Source organism: Taudactylus pleione, unplaced genomic scaffold, assembly GCF_031769625.1.
Source record: "Taudactylus pleione unplaced genomic scaffold, aTauple2 ptg000292l, whole genome shotgun sequence".
NCBI classification, from domain to species: domain Eukaryota; kingdom Metazoa; phylum Chordata; class Amphibia; order Anura; family Myobatrachidae; genus Taudactylus; species Taudactylus pleione.
Genome location: NW_028284694.1, coordinates 3,417,055 through 3,434,289, shown reverse-complemented (window position 1 = coordinate 3,434,289; position 17,235 = coordinate 3,417,055). Strand labels below are relative to the sequence as shown.

Below are 17,235 nucleotides of genomic sequence, written 5' to 3'. Positions count from 1 at the left end.
ACCAGGCGCCTGCTCTCCCTCCTCCCGCCCAGCTATCCCTCTCCCCGCTGTTTCCGTAGCGCAGGGCAGGGGATAAGTGCGCTACAAGCGCGACCAGGCGCCTGCTCTCCCTCCTCCCGCCCGGCTCTCCCTCTCCCCACTGTTCAGTAGCGCAGGGCAGGGGATAAGTGCGCTACAGGCGCGACCAGGCGCCTGCTCTCCCGCCCGGCTCTCCCTCTCCCCGCTGTTCAGTAGCGCGGGGCAGGGGATAAGTGCGCTACAGGCGCGACCAGGCGCCTGCTCTCCCGCCCGGCTCTCCCTCTCCCCGCTGTTCAGTAGCGCGGGGCAGGGGATATGTGCGCTACAGGCGCGACGAGGCGCCTGCTCTCCCTCCTACCCGCTGGGCTCTCCCTGCTGTTACACGCGGGGCAGCTGACAGGCTCCTGCTCTCCCTCTTTCCTCCCGGCTCTCCCTCTCCCCGCTGTTACACGCGGGGCAGAGAGGCGGAAAAAGCGGTCCGCTGTACACGCGGTGTGGCACGCCTGGGGGAGGTTAATGGCCACAGAAGCCATCTTGTAAAGCCCTTTAGGGCATAAAGAAGGGGGGCGGAGCTTAAAGGCAGCACGGGTCTCTCTCTATGCAGCAAGCGGCTGTATACAGCAGGGCTGCCGCTCTTCATTACACAGCAGCTCATACTGCATCTCTATATAGGAGATTGCAGTGTAAGACACAGAAGGCTGGATTCCTCTGCTGCCATTCCTGTGCTGCAGGACAACATCCCCTGATTACATCCCTGGTAAAGAGGCTGTAAGTAACTGGGGTGTAAGTGCAGGGGAATCTGATCTGTGGGAGGGGGGTTTCTCCTCCTCTGTGTCCCACAGCCTTCTTGTTTTTATATGTCTGTGTCTTTTCTGTTTTATGCTGTGTTTCTCTGAGTGACTGTGTGTACCAGGTCCAACAGAACCAAGGCCTCTCAAAGGCTGTTTGTCTATTCCAAGTGTAACAACAAACAGACCATGCCACTGGGTCCACGTTATGTGATGCTTGTATAACAACGGATTCACAGATGGCGATTACTACCTCTCCTGCTCTGCCATGGGTCACTGACATGGTAGTAGTTATGTCAAATTTAACATCGGAGGCGCGCAGGTCTCAACCTCCCTGGGTAGCTGACTTAACCAAGTCTCTAGACACCCTGGTTCAGATGAGGGGTACAGCGGTGCTCCACTTCCTACCAAAGCCCGTCTCAAAAGCGTACTCTAATGACTGTTCTCCAGTCAGAAGAGTCGGACGAAGACTTCCTCGCCACAGAGGATACCGTAGAGGGTGAATTGGAGGAAGTTTTACAAGAAAAAAACAATTCCAAATTTCAAGACCTAGGTTCAGATCCCATGTCCACTGACTATTTAATGTGTATCCAAAGATGGTGCAGAGGGTAAAGCACCTGTTCTGCATCTGGGCGTAGTTTTCCGTCTAGCTTCCCTTTTCCATCATCCATGATGGAGAAGTGGGAAACTCCTCCTCCTGTAGATGTCTGTTTCCTGTCTCACTAAGAAAACAGCACTTTCGGTGCCGGGAGCTACTGTTCTAAAGGACACTTCGGATCGTAAGTTGGAGACAACACTAAGGGCCTGATTCAGAGCCGCTCGTAAGCGGCCGCTCGTTCGTTCCGAGCGATGTTTGCCCAACTGCCCATGCATACGGATCGTAATACGCATGCGCGAGCCAGTCAGTGCGGCCGAAAATCGTTTGTTCGCTAAATAGCGAATGCCTGCTATTTTGAGGGACAGGAGGAGGCGTATGTGGGTGGTAACAGGGGAAGGTGCTTGAAAACGGGGAGTGGAGATCTGAACGCAGGCGTGCTTAAAGGTCAAAATGGGCGTTTTAAGGGTGTGCATAATTAATAGAGCAGCGTCATTGACCACGTCACTGGGTTATTTTATAGTCCGAACTGCTCGCAAGATTGCGGTAGGAAAAACCAACCACAAGAATAGCGAGCAGTTCATACGCTGGTCGATGTACTCGATTAATCTAATAAATAGCTGACATGACATAGGATGCGAGTGGCCAGGGGGCGTAGTTTTCCAAAAAATGACAGCACGTTTTGTTCGCTCGTTCAGACCTAGAGACTTGAACAGACCGCAAAGAGTGAACGGTTCAATTGAATAGCCACCCCTTTTTTCTGATTGAGTGAGCGCAAATAGCGTCCAGCTCTGAATGAGGTCCTAAGATCTATATATACCGCAACGGGAGCTCAACTTAGTCCTAACCTTGTTACCGCTGGGGTTAACAAGGCTGTGGTTTGCTGGGCTGACCAGCTGATTTCAGGTTTGGACTCGGGTACTTCCAGAGCAGAATTACGTCTATTAGCAGAACACATCCGTGAGTCTGCAGTTTACTTGGGAGAAGCTTCAAAGGATATTAGTCAGATTAGTGCTCGCACGCAGAGCTCTGTGGTTGCGCGCTTGGCAGGCGGACACAGAGTCCAAGCGTGCGGTTGAGGGTTTACCATTCACGGTGACATGCTTTTTGGCCCGGAATTGGAAAAGTGGATATCCCAAGCCACGGGGCGGTAAGTTCTCTTTCCTCCCGTCTACTGCTCCAGTTCCCAGAAGACTTATACTGGACCTTCGTTTCATTCCTTTTGAGCCTCTAATTTCTTTCATGGTAGAGCCAGAGGTGCTCCTACACAACCGAGAGGAGATAGAGGTCGTCCACACACGGTTGCACGTAGACCAGAGTCTAAACCAGCTGAGAAACAGGTGGCATGACGGTTTTCCGTCCCACCTGGGGTCTCCTGCGGTGGGAGCCCACTTGCAAGAATTTCAAGTTCTACAGGAGGCTATCAGGTCTCTAGTAGTGTCATCTGTGTTAGTTCCGGTTCCGGAGTATCAGCGAGGTATGGGGTTATACTCAAGCCTGTTTGTAGTGCCCAGACCGGAGGGTGCGGTCATGGCCATCTTGAACCTCAAGTCCTTAAACCTGTATCTAAAGATGTATCGTTTCAAAATGGAATCTCTGCAGTCCGTTGTTGCGAGCTTGGAACCAGGGGAGTTCCTATTATCCCTGGATATCAGGGATACTTATCTCCATTTTCCCATGGGAACCACACCAAGCTTTTCTGCATTTTGCCATACTGAAAGATCATAACCTCGGCTCCCTGCATATTCAACAAACTTTATTAACTTTATTATTGAACATAATCCATTATTTGGACGATCTGTTGCTTCAGTATCTCTTCTATCAGATCAAGCACAGAGGTTAGTCCAGCTGGTCCTCAGACCAAAGAAGGTGTCAATGCTTCTTTGTCTGTGTCTCTTAGGAAAGATGGTAGCTGCTTTCGAGGCACTACAGTTCGGCTGGTTTCACTCCAGGGGTCAGGGTCTCATCTGCTTCTACAACGACAGTTCCGTCTGAGCCCGGTTACCAGAGTGGCCTTCTCTGGTGGACGCAATCCACCAATCTTTTAGCGGGCCGCAGATTCGGAGTGTGAAACTGGATCATCGTAACCACGGATGCCAGCCTCCGAGAATGGAGAGCAGTAGTCCTCGATTACCACTTTCAGGTTCAAAGGGTCCCCTCTAGAACGGAAGTGGGCCATAAAGGCGTTGGAACACAGAGCGAACAATGCTCTGATAGAGGCAACAGAGTTTCTAAAGGGCTCATCCGGTAAGAGTTCAGTCCAACAGCATGACGGCAGTCGTTTTCATCAACGGCCTGAGTCGCATTGCTCTGCGAGAAGTAACTGAGATCTTCCGGTGGGCCGAGAACCAGTAAGTAATCCAGTCGGCGGTATTCATCCCGGGTGTGGACAACTGGGAAGCAGATTACCTAAGTCGACAGGATGTCCAGAATGGAAGCTTCATCCAGACGTGATAAGCGCGTTGATACGTCGATGGGGATGTCCTCAGGTGAACCTCGTGGCGTCACGACTGAATTGTCAGCTCCCAGTATACGTGTCAAGAACTCGAGATCCGCAGGCGGAAGCAGTAGCCGCTCTGGTAAGTCAGTGGATCTACGACTTTGTTTATCTTTTTCCTCCGATTCCGCGTCTTCCTTGTCTTCTAAAAAGGGGAATAAACAAGAGACAGCCTCTGTAATTCTCGTGGCTCACAACTGGCCTCGGAGAAGTTGATTCTCAGACCTTCGGTCCCTATTGACAGAAGATCCGTGGTCCTTTCCTATGCGCCCGGATCCTCTACAGCAGGTTTTGTTTTCATACACCCCAACTTAGCGCAACTGCGTTTAACGGGGTGGCTCTTTAAACCAATATCCTAAGACGCAGTAGCATCCCAGACGCGGTTATGCCCACCATGATACGTGCCAGGAAGCCAGTTTCGGCTGCGCATGATCATCGCTTCTGGCGTGCTTATATCTCATGGTGTTCCGGTCGGGGTCTTCTGTCTAGGACTTTTCGTTTATCCACGGTTTCTGCTTTTCCTTTAGACAGGTCTGGATTCTGACCTTCGTCTAGGAACCTTTAAAGGTGCAAGTCTCTGACCTTTCCATTTTCCTTTCAAAGGAAATTGGCCTTCTTTCCTGAGATGCTGACATTCTGTAAGGGGTCTTGCGCGCGCAGCACCCTTTCGTACCTCCAATAGCTCCCTGGGATCTAATCTTAGTGCTTCTGTTTCTTCAGTCGCCCATGTTTGAACCTTTGGAGGAGGTTGATCTTAAGTACCTGTCTTGGAAGACTGTCCTCCTCCTGGCTCTTGCTTCGACTCGTAGGGTTTCAGAATGGGGGGCTATGTCTGATAAGCACCTTACCTTGTGTTTCATGCTGATAGGGCGGAACTCCGGACGGTAGCCGCTTTCCCTCCCAATATTGTGTCGGCTTTTCATATCTATCAGCCTATTGTGGTACCGTCGTTGGTGGAGGACTCTGGTGGTTCTTCTGCCTTGGATGTGGTTACGGCTTTCCGCACCTATGTTGCCAGGACAGCGTCCCTCCTTAATTTGAGTTGTTTTTTTGTTCTCTATGATGCTGTTCGGAGGGGTTGTCCATCGTCTACGCAGACTTTGGCACGTTGGCTTCGGCTGACTATTCATCTGGCTTATGTTAGTGCCAACCGTCTGCCTCCTTCATCCATTTCGGCTCATTCCACACATTCTGTGGGTGCGTCATGGGCTGCCAGTAGAGGAGCCTCCTCGTCACAATTGTGCCGTGCGGCCTCTTGGTCTTCAGTTCACACTTTTGTCAAGTTTTACAAAGTGGATATGTTTCCTTCTTCGGCATCCCGGTTTGGCCGCCTAGTTCTGCAGGCACCTCAGAGCGCTCCCGCCCGTGGGGAAAAAACTTTGGGATGTCCCCAGCATAAGCACCTCCAGTGTCCCCTAGTGGATGAAAGAGAAAATGGGATTTTGGTAACTACCGGTAAATCCTTTTCTCTGATTCCACAGGGGACACTGGACGCCCACCTCTGTGCTCTTTGCCTGCCTGTTCGGCTTGTTCTGTATGTTGTATGATACAGTTATTGTGTTCTTCTCTCCTTTTCTTACTCCGCTTGTTCTCCATCTCCTCTCGGTCTTCATATTCTAAACTGAGGGCTGATGGGGCATAGAGGGGGAGGAGCTTCACACTTCTAAATTATTTAAAGTGCCGGCTCCAGTTATCCACGCCTCTATACCCCAGCGTAAGCACCTCCAGTGTCCCCTGTGGAATCAGATAAAAGGATTTACCGGTAGGTACCAAAATCCCATTATTTAATAAAATCTGCTCAGATACATCAAAGTTTCACGTGTGATCTGTTGGGTCTGTAAACTTAGCTGGACATCTTCCGTACTCAGCAACCAGTCGCACACCGCACTGCCTCTGGAAGTATATATACAGTCAGGTCCATAAATATTGGGACATTGACAGAATTTTCAGATTTTGGCCTCTATTCACTACCACAATGGTTTTGAAATGAAACAAACAAGATGTGCTTTAACTGCAGACTTTCAGATTTAATTTGAGGGTAATTACATCCAAATCGGGTGAACGGTGTAGGAATTACAACAGTTTCAATATGTGCCTCCCACTTTTTAAGGGGCCAAAAGTAATGGGACTATCAACTCAAAAGCTATTTCATGGACAGGTGTGGGCTATTCCCTCGTTATTTAATTATCAATTAAGCAGGTAAAAGGTCTGGAGTTGATTCTAGGTGCGACATTTGCATTTGGAATCAGTTGCTGTCAACTCTCAATATGAGATCCAAAGAGCTGTCACTATCAGTGAAGCAAGCCATCATTAGGCTGAAAAATGAAAACAAACCCATCAGAGAGTTTGCAAAAACATTAGGTGTGGCCAAATCAACTGTTTGGAACATTCTTAAAAAGAAAGAACGCACCGGAGAGCTCAGAAACACCAAAAGACCCGAAGACCACGGAAAACAACTGTGGTGGGTGACAAAAGAATTATTTCCCTGGTGAAGAAAAACCGTTGGCCAAATCAAGAACACTCTCCAGGAGGTAGATGTATATGTGTCAAAGTCAACAATCAAGAGAAGACTTCACAAGAGTGAATATAGAGGGTTCACCACAAGATGCAACCCATTGGTGAGCCACAAAAACAGGTCAACTTGTACCAGAGTGATGGGAAGAGAAGAGAAGGAAAGGAACTGCTCATGATCCAAAACATACCACCTCATCAGTGAAGCATGGTGGTGGTAGTGTCATGGTGTGGGGATGTATGGCTGCCAATGGAACTGGTTCCCTTGTATTTATTGATGATGTGACTGCTGACAAAATCAGCAGAATGAATTCTGAAGTGTTTCGGGCAATATTATATGCTCCTATTCAGTCAATTGCTTCAGAACTCATTGGACAGTGCTTCACAGTGCAGATGGACAATGACCCGAAGCATACTGCAAAAGCAACCAAAGAGTTTTTTAAGGCTAAAAAGTGGAATGTTATGCAATGGCCAAGTCAATCCCCTGACCTGAATCCAATTGAGCATGCATTTCACTTGATGAAGACAAAACTGAAGGGAAAATGCCCCAAGAACAAGCAGGAACTGAAGACATTTGCAGTAGAGGCCTGGCAGAGCATCACCAGGGATGAAACCCAGCGTCTGGTGATGTCTATGAGTTCCAGACTTCAGGCTGTAATTGCCTGCAAAGGATTTGCAACAAAGTATTAAAAAGTGAATGTTAGATTTAGGATTGTTTAGTTTGTCCCATTACTTTTGGCCCCTTAAAAAGTGGGAGGCACATATAGAAACCGTTGTAATTCCTACACCGTTCACCTGATTTGGATGTAATTACCCTCAAATTAAATCTGAAAGTCTGCAGTTAAAGCACATCTTGTTTGTTTCATTTCAAAGCCATTCTGGTGGTGAATAGAGGACCAAATATGAAAATTCTGTCAATGTCCCAATATTTATGGACCTGACTGTATACACGTGTGTGTGTGTGTGTGTGTGTGTGTGTGTGTGTGTGTGTGTGTGTGTGTGTGTGTGTATGTATATATATATATATATATAGAATGTAAGCTCTCATGAGCAGGGACCTTTTCCCTCATGTGCTTCTCTTTACATTTTCTTCTACTCTCTACTCCCCATTAGGGCACCTAACACGGGACCGCCAACTCCTGGCAGCTTATTGTGAGTGCTTTAATCACTATTTCAGCAATGTATATAAGTTGTGTCCTTGTCCTGCACTGTAATGTACTGTAAGTTACTTGTTTCTTGTTCACTTATTAGTTCTATGTACTATGTACTATGTAAGGCGCTGCGGAACACTTGTGGCGCCATATAAATAAAGGATAATAATAATATATATATATATATATATATTAGGGGTGTGCACCGGCCACTTTTCGTGTTTTGGATCTGGATCTTTCTTCGTGTTTTGGATCTGGATTGGTTTTGCCAAAACCATCCTTCCGTGTTCTGGGTTTTGTGTTTTGGATCTGTATTTTTTTGAAAAAAAGCATAAAAACAGCTAAAATCACAGAATTTGTAGGTTTTTCTGCTCCTATGCTATTATTAACCTCAATAACCTTAATTTCCACTCATTTCCAGTCTATTCTGAACACCTCACAATAGTGTTTTTATGTCCAAAAGGTTGCACCGAGGTAGCTGGATGACTATGTTAAGCGACACGAGTGGGCGGCACAAACACGTGACCCATCTAGGCGTGATACTGCAGTGGCAGACAGGATGGCAGTTTGAAAAACTAGGTCCCAAACTGTACATAATGCAAAGAAAAAAAAGAGGTGCAAGATGGAATTGTCCTTGGGCCCTCCCACCCACCCTTATGTTGTATAAACAGGACATGCACACTTTAACAAACCAAACATTTCAGCGCCAGGGTCTGCCACACGACTGTGGCTGAAATGATTGGTTCGTTTGGGCCCCCACAAAACAAGCTGGCAATTAATGTGTCCCTGCACAAACTGTCTCTACGGAGGCAAGATGTCATCCTCATCCTCCTCATCCACCGATTCCTCACCCTCTTCAGTGTTGTGTACATCCTCATCCTCACAGAGTATTAACTCGTCCCCACTGGAATCCACCACCACAGGTCCCTCTGTAAGTTCTGGAGGCTGGTCTCCCTGGAAGAGCTGATAATTCATTTTGATGAACATCATCTTCTCCACATTCTGTGGAAGCAACCTCCTACGCCTTTCGCTGACAAGGTTCCCGGCTGCACTAAACACTCTTTCGGAGTACACACTGGAGGGGGGGGCAACTCAGGTAAAATAGAGCCAGTTTGTACAGGGGCCTCCAAATTGCCTCTTTTTCCTGCCAGTTCAGGTATGGACTGTCTGACATGCCTACTTGGATGCTGTCACCGATGTAATCCTCCACCAATCTGTCAATGGTGACAGTATCATATGCAGTGACAGTAGACATGTCAGAAATTGTTGCCAGGTCCTTCAGTCCGGACCAGATTTCCAAACTTGGTCCTGCCTGCCCTGCATCACCGCCAGCGGGTTGCTTAGGATAGCTAAGTTTTTTCCTGGCAGCCCCAGTTGCGGGAGAAAATGAAGAAGGAGCTGTTGACGTGTCACGTTCCGCTTCAGCTGACAGTGTGTTCACCAGCAGGTCTTTGCACCTCTGCAGGCTTGTGTCGGCCGGAAAGAGAGACACCACATAGGCTTTAAACCTAAGATCGAGCACGGTGGCCAAAATGTAGTGGTCTGATTTCAACAGATTGACCACCCTGGAATCCTGGCAAAGCGAATGAAGGGCTTCATCCACAAGTCCCACATGCCGAGCGGAATTGCTCCGTCTTAGCTCCTCCTTCACTTTCTCCAGCTGCTTCTGCAAAAGCCTGATGAGGGGAATGACCTGACTCAAGCTGGCAGTATCTGAACTGACTTCACGTGTGGCAAGTTCGAAGGGCTGGAGAACCTTGCACAACACGGAAATCATTCTCCACTGGGCTTGAGTCAGGTGCATACCCCCTCCTTTGCCTATGTCATAGGTGGATGTATAGGCTTGTATGGCCTTTTGCTGCTCTTCCATCCTCTGAAGCATATAGAGGGTTGAGTTCCACCGCGTCACAACCTCTTGCTTCAGGTGATGGCGGGGCAGGTTCAAGAGTGTTTGCTGGCGCTCCAGTCTTCGGCATGCAGTCGCTGAATGGCGAAAGTGGGCAGAAATTTTTCGGGCCACCCAAAGCGTCTCCTGCACGCCCCTGTCGCTTTTCAGAAAATTCTGCACCACCAAGTTTATTGTGTGAGCAAAACATGGGACGTGCTGGAATTTGCCCAGATGTAATGCCCGCACAATATTGGTGGCGTTGTCAGATATCACAAATCCCCAAGAGAGTCTAAGTGGGGTAAGCCACTGGGCGATGATTTCCCTCAGTTTCTCTAAGAGGTTGTCGGCGGTGTGCCTCTTGCTGAAACCGGTGATACACAGCGTAGCCTGCCTTGGAACGAGCTGGCGTTTCTGAGATGCTGCTACTGGTGACGCTGCTGCTGTTGCTGCGTAAGGTGATACATCTACCCAGTGGGTTGTCACAGTCATATAGTCCTTAGTCTGCCCTGTTCCACTTGTCCACATGTCCGTGGTTAAGTGGACATTGGGTACAACGGCATTTTTCAGGACACTGAGGACACTTTTTCTGACGTTTTTGTACAGTCTCGGTATCGCCTGCCTAGTGAAGTGGAATCTAGACGGGATTTGGAACCGGGGACACACTACCTCCATCAATTGTCTAAATCCCACTGCACTAATGGCGGATACCGGACGCACGTCTAACACCAACATAGCTGTCAAGGCCTCAGTTATACGTTTTGCTTCAGGATGACTGCTGTCGTACTTCATCCTCCTCGCTAAGGACTGTTGGAGGGTCAATTGTTTAGTAAAAGTAGTGGTGTTCCTACTTCCTCTCTGGGATGATGAATGACTCCCAGCAGCAGCAACAGCGGCAGCAGGAGGCGTAGCAATGCAGGATCCTCCGGAGGAATCCCGGATAGGAGAGTCAGTCATGCCAGTGACATGGCCTGCAGGACTACTTCCGATCCTGACTAAGGAGGAAATTGACGAGGAGGGAGTTGATGGTGTGGTTTGCAGGCGCTTGGATACAACAGGACAACGGGATTTAGGTGTCCCTGGACTGCTTACGGTCTTAGCCAAAGTTTCTGAACTTGACAGTTACTTATTATGAACACGCTGCAGGTGCCGTATAAGGGAGGATGTTCCTAGGTGGTTAACGTCCCTACCCCTACTTATTCCACCTTTACATATGGTACATATGGCAAGACAGTTGTTGTCCGGATTTGGATAGAAATATTGGCGGACCAAAGAGGTGGAATGTTTGGTCTTCTGCCCAGGCATGACCGTGATGGGCTTTTTCATCCCACGGACAACAACTGTCTCCCCCGGAGCCTGATTTAAACAAACCACATCACCATCAGAATCCTCCTCGCCAACTTCCTCCTCAGCGCCAGCTACACCAGTATCCTCATTCTGTTGTACTTCAACAGTGACATCTTCAATTTGCATATCAGCAAGTGGACTGTGGGTGCTCCTTTCAGCACTTGCAGGGGGCGTGCAAATGGTGGAAAGAGCCACCTCTTCCCGTCCAGTGCTGGGAAGGTCAGGCATCGCAACCACCACCACACTTGGACTCTCCTTGGGGATTTGTGATATCTTCTTAGAAAGCACAGTTCTTCGCTGTGCTTTTGCCAGCTTAACTCTCTTGATTTTTTTTAGTGGGAGGAGGGCTTCCATCGTCATGTGAAGCTGAACCACTAGTCATGAACATAGGGATCGACCTTAGCCGTTCCTTGCCACTCCGTGTCGTAAATGGCATATTGGCAAGTTTACGTTTCTCTTCAGATGATTTAAATGTTTTTTTCAAGGTCATTTTCCTGAACTTTGTCATTTGGGATTGTATGTGCCCTCTACTATGACATTGGGCATCGGCCTTGGCAGACGAAGTTGATGGCATGTCATCGTCTATGTCATGACTAGTGGCAGCAGCTTCAGCACTAGGAGGAAGTGGTTCTTGATCTTTCTCTATTTTATTTTTATCGGAGAAAGTTTGGTCCTCCATTTATGTTATATCGATTTGATATATACGTGCAGCTAAACACAGAAAATATTTTTTTATTTTTGCTGGAGAGTAGTGCACTTTGTGGGTTACACCACCCTTTAAGAAATGAGCCAGCCGGCTCTTTACTTATGGGACACAGGCGCACGCTTGGCGCTGCTCCTTTGTTGATGCACATGCGGCTACTGCGCACACAATTCACAAACACAGAAAATATTTTGTTATTTGGTTTGGAGTGTACTTTGGGGGTTACAGCACCCTTTAACGGTCAAACCAGTCGGCCCTTTACTTATGACACAGGCGCACGCTTGGCACTACTTTGTTGATGCACGTGCGGCTACTGCGCACACAATTCACAAACACAGAAAAATATTATTTTTTTTAGCACTTGGGGGGAGCACCCCTGATGGACAGAGCACCCCCTGGACAACACTACAGCACCCCTTTAGGACTGGGACACTGCACAGGACTTTGGAGTGGACACAGCCCCTATGGAGAACTGACTGTACAACACAGTCCAGCCAGCCCCTATGGACTTTGAAGTAGTGGACACAGCCCCTATTAACAACAGCAGCACAGCACAACACAGCCAGCCCCTATGGACTTTGAAGTAGTGGACACAGCCCCTATGGACAACAACAGCAGCACAGCACAACACTACTCTACACTACACTACACAGCCCAGCCAGCCCTAACTCCCACCCTCCCTCTTCACTGTCCACAGCCGAGTGAGAAAATGGCGCCGACGCGGGTACCTTATATAGGATCCAAAACCCGCGAGACCCGGAAGGCGGGATGATGACGTTTTGCCTCGATTTCAGATCCGAGTCAGGCGGGAAAAGTCGAGCCTGACTCGGATCTGCCTCGGATCAGGGGGGCTCGGGGGGGTTCGGATTTCAGAAATCCGAACCCGCTCACCCCTAATATATATATATATATATATATATATGTTAAGTCCATCATAGATAGAATCTCATGCATAAACACCGCACATTACGCACAGTTGCGCTGCTAACATGACGCTCAGTAGCGAATGCACAATAACCTGCATGCGAACGCTGTTTATTAGCTGCATGCGTGCACATCTGCCCCAAATCAGATAAACCTAACTAGCGTCTTTTCCCATATCCCTAATACTTACATAATGCACACTCACACAAAAGGTTCCATAGCTATAAAGTAAAAGATCCAAGTTTTATTCATTTATTACAAATGCTGTGAAATAAAGACTATTTTGGTATCTAAGATTTAATACGTGATAAGTAAGCCGTGTTTGATATTCTACTGATCCGCACTTTATCCACAGCTTTCTGGTACCATCGGTGTGAAGATCGGAACATGCGTTCGCAGCTTATGGACCGTAAAGACCTAAAGAACCAAAATGTATTTTGTGAAACCAACAGCCAAGATTTGCATGCAGGGGAAATAGAGGAGGCAACAAGCTGTTAGAGGCTGTTCTGTGTCCATTTGAACCAACCTGTTAAATGCCCTGTAACATATGCACCCGCACTGGGAACCAATGGGATCAGCAACAAACTCCTCTATTGTGTTGTCTATTTCTGGGGTGGTATAAATGTGTGTTCTGACCCTGGGTTTCTAATCTATTCTGCTGATTGACGGAGGTCTCTTGCTGATGCCAGAATCTGGGCCCAGAGCGCTTGCGTATGTATGACTGTATCTTGGGCCTGTACAATTCTTTGCGCTAAATTGTACTTAGATCACAGCGTGTAACTGACTGTACTTTACTTGAATAATACTTTGTGCTTTGGAACACATGTTCAAGGTCTAAAGTTTTTATTTTACTGTATGACTGCGTACGCAAATAGCGTCAATTTTAGAGGTTTATAGGCAGGGTTTAGAAGGTATAGATAGGTTGTAATCCAGTATCCTTATTAGAATTATATACAGATCTTTATGTTCATTTTCAATTATTAACAATAGGCTTTTGAGATTTTCCAACTCCTTTGTCCCCTCTACTCTATCTCTCCTGGGACCCCTCCACTCTTCCTCAGCACCTTGTCTCCTCTCCTTTCTCTCCTGGAACCCCTCCTCTCTGCTCAGCCATCTTGTCCCCTCCCATCTAACTCCTGGGAACCCTTAGTCTCACTCTCTGCCCTCCTTTTGCCCCCTCTCTACCCTGGATTCTTGTCTTCTCTCTCTCTGCATCTTAACACCTTTCCTGTCTTACCTGGGACCTTCTGTCCCTCCTCCTCTCTCCTGGGACCACTCATCTCTGCCCTTCTTCTGTCCCTCCTCTCTCCTGGGACCACTCATCTCTGTCCCTCCTCCTCTCTCCTGGGACCACTCATCTCTGCCCTCCTTCTGTTCCTCCTCCTCTGTCCTGGGACCACTCATCTCTGCCCTCCTTCTGTCCCTCCTCCTCTCTCCTCGGACCACTCATCTCTGCCCTCCTGTCTCTCCTGGGACCACTCATCTTTGCCCTCCTTCTGTCCCTCCTCTCTCCTGGGACCACTCATCTCTGCCCTGCCACCTTTTCTCTTCTGTATGCCAGACCAAATGCACTACTGTGAATGCACAGCATCTCCATGCGTCTTTCTCCTCTGCCCCAGTGAGTCTCCATAGTGGAGACTGTTTGTTGCACTAAAGACACTGCATGCCCAGCTATACCACCACTGCCGGTAGCTGTGAGCCACTTACTATATATGTGTGTGCCCCACTACCGTGCATTAACCCTGATGTTCCTGGCTGCATCAGCTACAAGTGTTCTCTGCATACAGTGTAATCCTGTGTTACCCCGCCAGTTAATTAACCACTTAGCATAGTTACATTATTTACGTGTGGACTGACCTCCATTGCACACTGCTGACACCTATAGCAACATCCATAGGTTCTGCCACTTTTAATTCTATGCAGGAACATTTTTAGCTGCATAAAGGACATATTTTATGGCCCACAAGACCAGGCGCCATCATTAGATTTACTAGTAATGGGAAGCCTTAAAATCACCCCAGTATCTATCCCCTGGCGTCATAGGATCCTGACATTGCCAAATGGGTAATTAGGAAATGGCAAAAGGGTTTTGTTTTTTAAAGAGACCCCTTTAGCCTAGTACTGTAGCACAATTCCTACATCAGAACTTTCCTCAAGCTGTAACCCATAGTTGCTGAACTGCTGGCTGCCAGGACAGCGATGTGAGGTATGTGGAGCGGCCAAGTGTGCATGATGGTGCGAACACGTCAATGTGGCCCCACTATTCAATGCTGCAATTACCACCATTGTGGGGAACGGGGCCATGATGACACAATTCATCACGAAACGCATCAACACCCTCACCCGTCCACCTACTTCGCTCAAGAAGTTGGTGGCAATGGGTAAGCAGCAGGCGACCTCCAGGAGACTTGCTCACTCTTCCGGACAGCCAGTAGAGCCACCCAAAATTCAGGAGTCTTCTGATCATTCTGGAAGGGTCGGCAAGTGTGTTTTAACCCTATACCTAACTAAAGTCCTAATTCAAGCCTAAGTCCTAATCATAAACCTGGTTCTAGTCCAAGACTATGCTAATTGCTAACACAGAGGTTCTCAAACTCTGTCCTCAAGACCCCACAGAGGTCACATTTTCCTGGTCACCCAGCAGGTGCACAGGTGTAGTCATTACTCACTGATGCATTTTAAAAGATCCACAGGTGGAGCTAAGTTTTTCACTTGAGTAAGGAGACCTCGAAAACATGCACTGTTTGGGGTCCCGATGACCAAGGGCTCAGGTTCTCAAACTAACAGAGTCTAATCCTGCATCCACAATTTCTACACATATAGGCAATCCTCACATATCGTAAATCATACTAGTAGCATGTTAATAACATTAATGTGACTCTGGTTAATTACTATGCTTGGATTCCTTTTTTTTTATTTAATACTCCTAAATGTACAGATTTGGGAAAATTAATTGAGACTAAGATTGTATTTTGTTTTTTTTTTGAAAAAATAAAATACAATAGAATTATTATTATAATTATTAACTGATATGACCAACCTTAGCTACGATAAGTTGTTTTACTCTAGTTTTCTTAATTTAGTTGTAATGAGTTGCTTTTTGATTGGTTTTCTTGCAGTTCCTCCCAATTGCAGAAGACTGAGCTGCACTGTTGCCAAGCAGTCCGTACACCAGCAACTGCTAAGTCTTTGTGCGAGTCCTTGCTTGCTTTATCTGGACAAATAATACTTTTCTAATCAATAGTTTGTTAGTTCGGGGTGTTGCTAAAGGTTCCCGCTCATTTTTAATTTTCCCTTTTGTTTACACAGATCTCATTTTGCTGTTGCATTCAGCCTTGAAACACTAGATTTACCGATTCCAGCAGTTGAATAGAAGTAAGATGTACGGATGTATCTTGTGTGTTTTCACATTGCACATGCTACAGAGCTGAGTCATATTCAACTAAGTCTGTAGTATTCATATTCAACTGGTCATTTCTCCAGTTGCATATGCATGGGTGTAATTGGGCGCTAGCATGTCTAGGTCACATACATGCATACGGCTCCTCCTCTCTAACGCCTCACCCTGTCAATCAGGCTGCAGCTGGGAGTCACTGCAGCGGACTCGCAGATGGAGGGATGCACATGTATGCAGTCGGGAAGCCGATGGTCTAAATGGGGGGGGGGAGAGGGTTAGGTTAGGGGCTCCCGGGGGGGGATTTAGGATTAGGCTAGGGGAAGGGGGGGGTTAGGCACCCCTGGGGGGAGGTTAGACACACACCCCCCCCCCGGGAGAGTTAGGTTTAGGCAGCGGGGAAGGGGGCCTTAGGGTTAGGCACCTAGAGGGGGTTTGGGCACTAGGGAGGGAGGTTAGATTAGTTAGTACTTACCTTTAGCGCAGTCGGGATCTTCACTGGTGCCGGTCTTCCATCGTCGGGATTTGAACCGCGTCCGGCAGTAAATCATACCGATCCCATCCTGCGCATGCGCTGTCCCCTATCAATCGGAGATGTGCGCTATCCATTGGGTGAGCGTACATCTGTGCATCAGGCCCAGAGCCAATAATAACGTCATTGATGTGTGTTTTTTTATATATTTCCCACATTTAAAACCACAAAACACAAACACCTAATTTGCTGACTACAAATGAATGTACTATCACCTTATACATGGTATATAATTTAGTATAACAACAATCGTTTTCTGCAGCATCCCGTAGCCTTGGAACTAGACCCGTGTGGCAATTGAAATTCTGTTTTTCCACAGGATTAGGCACTTACAATAGTGCTTTTCTTTATTCAATGCAAACTTTTTTTTCCAACTCTCCAAGAACATAGCACAAATTCTCAGCCATATTTCTTTGCAGGCCAGCCTACTATTCTGAGTCCTGCTGACGTAAGGATCACACGCTGGTTTGTGCTTTCTGCACACACTCTTGCATTGCTGTTTGAGCACAAGAGTATAGATAGAATGCAGTAAACTTCAGGTTAATAGCAAAACGAACCTCAAAGTCCAACTCTCAGTCACGGCAACTGGAACACAGAGGTTATTGCAGAATTATATCCTTTTTGCCTGAAGATGCCTGCAGTGGGCTTGCAATGTATGAAACCCATCCGGTGCCTCAGCAGAACTTATTCCAAAGCAGCAGGACAGCTGAAACTGAAATATGATGCTGTGATCATTGGAGGAGGTAAATTTGCCTGTAGTAGGATTGCACTAGATTCCAGTGTGATAGCTGCTGGCTATACTGCTACACAGCAGACATGCCTATACAGCAGGGAGTTTTGCAATATTAACTCTTGCTTGCAGAGACGTTAAGAAAAGATCTACCCCATAA

The 17,235-nt window shown here is 47.5% G+C and overlaps 1 protein-coding gene across 1 annotated transcript in view; it reads left to right on the top strand.

The window, feature by feature from the left end:
• Positions 1–16,818: 16,818 nt before the first annotated feature.
• Positions 16,819–17,235, top strand: part of PYROXD2 (pyridine nucleotide-disulphide oxidoreductase domain 2) — a 95,582-nt gene continuing 95,165 nt past the window's right edge. The window contains exon 1 of the mRNA XM_088482759.1: positions 16,819–17,088. Within this exon, the coding sequence (XP_088338885.1) occupies positions 16,977–17,088 (112 nt within the window). The 5' untranslated portion in view covers positions 16,819–16,976. The remainder of the gene's footprint in view (positions 17,089–17,235) is intronic.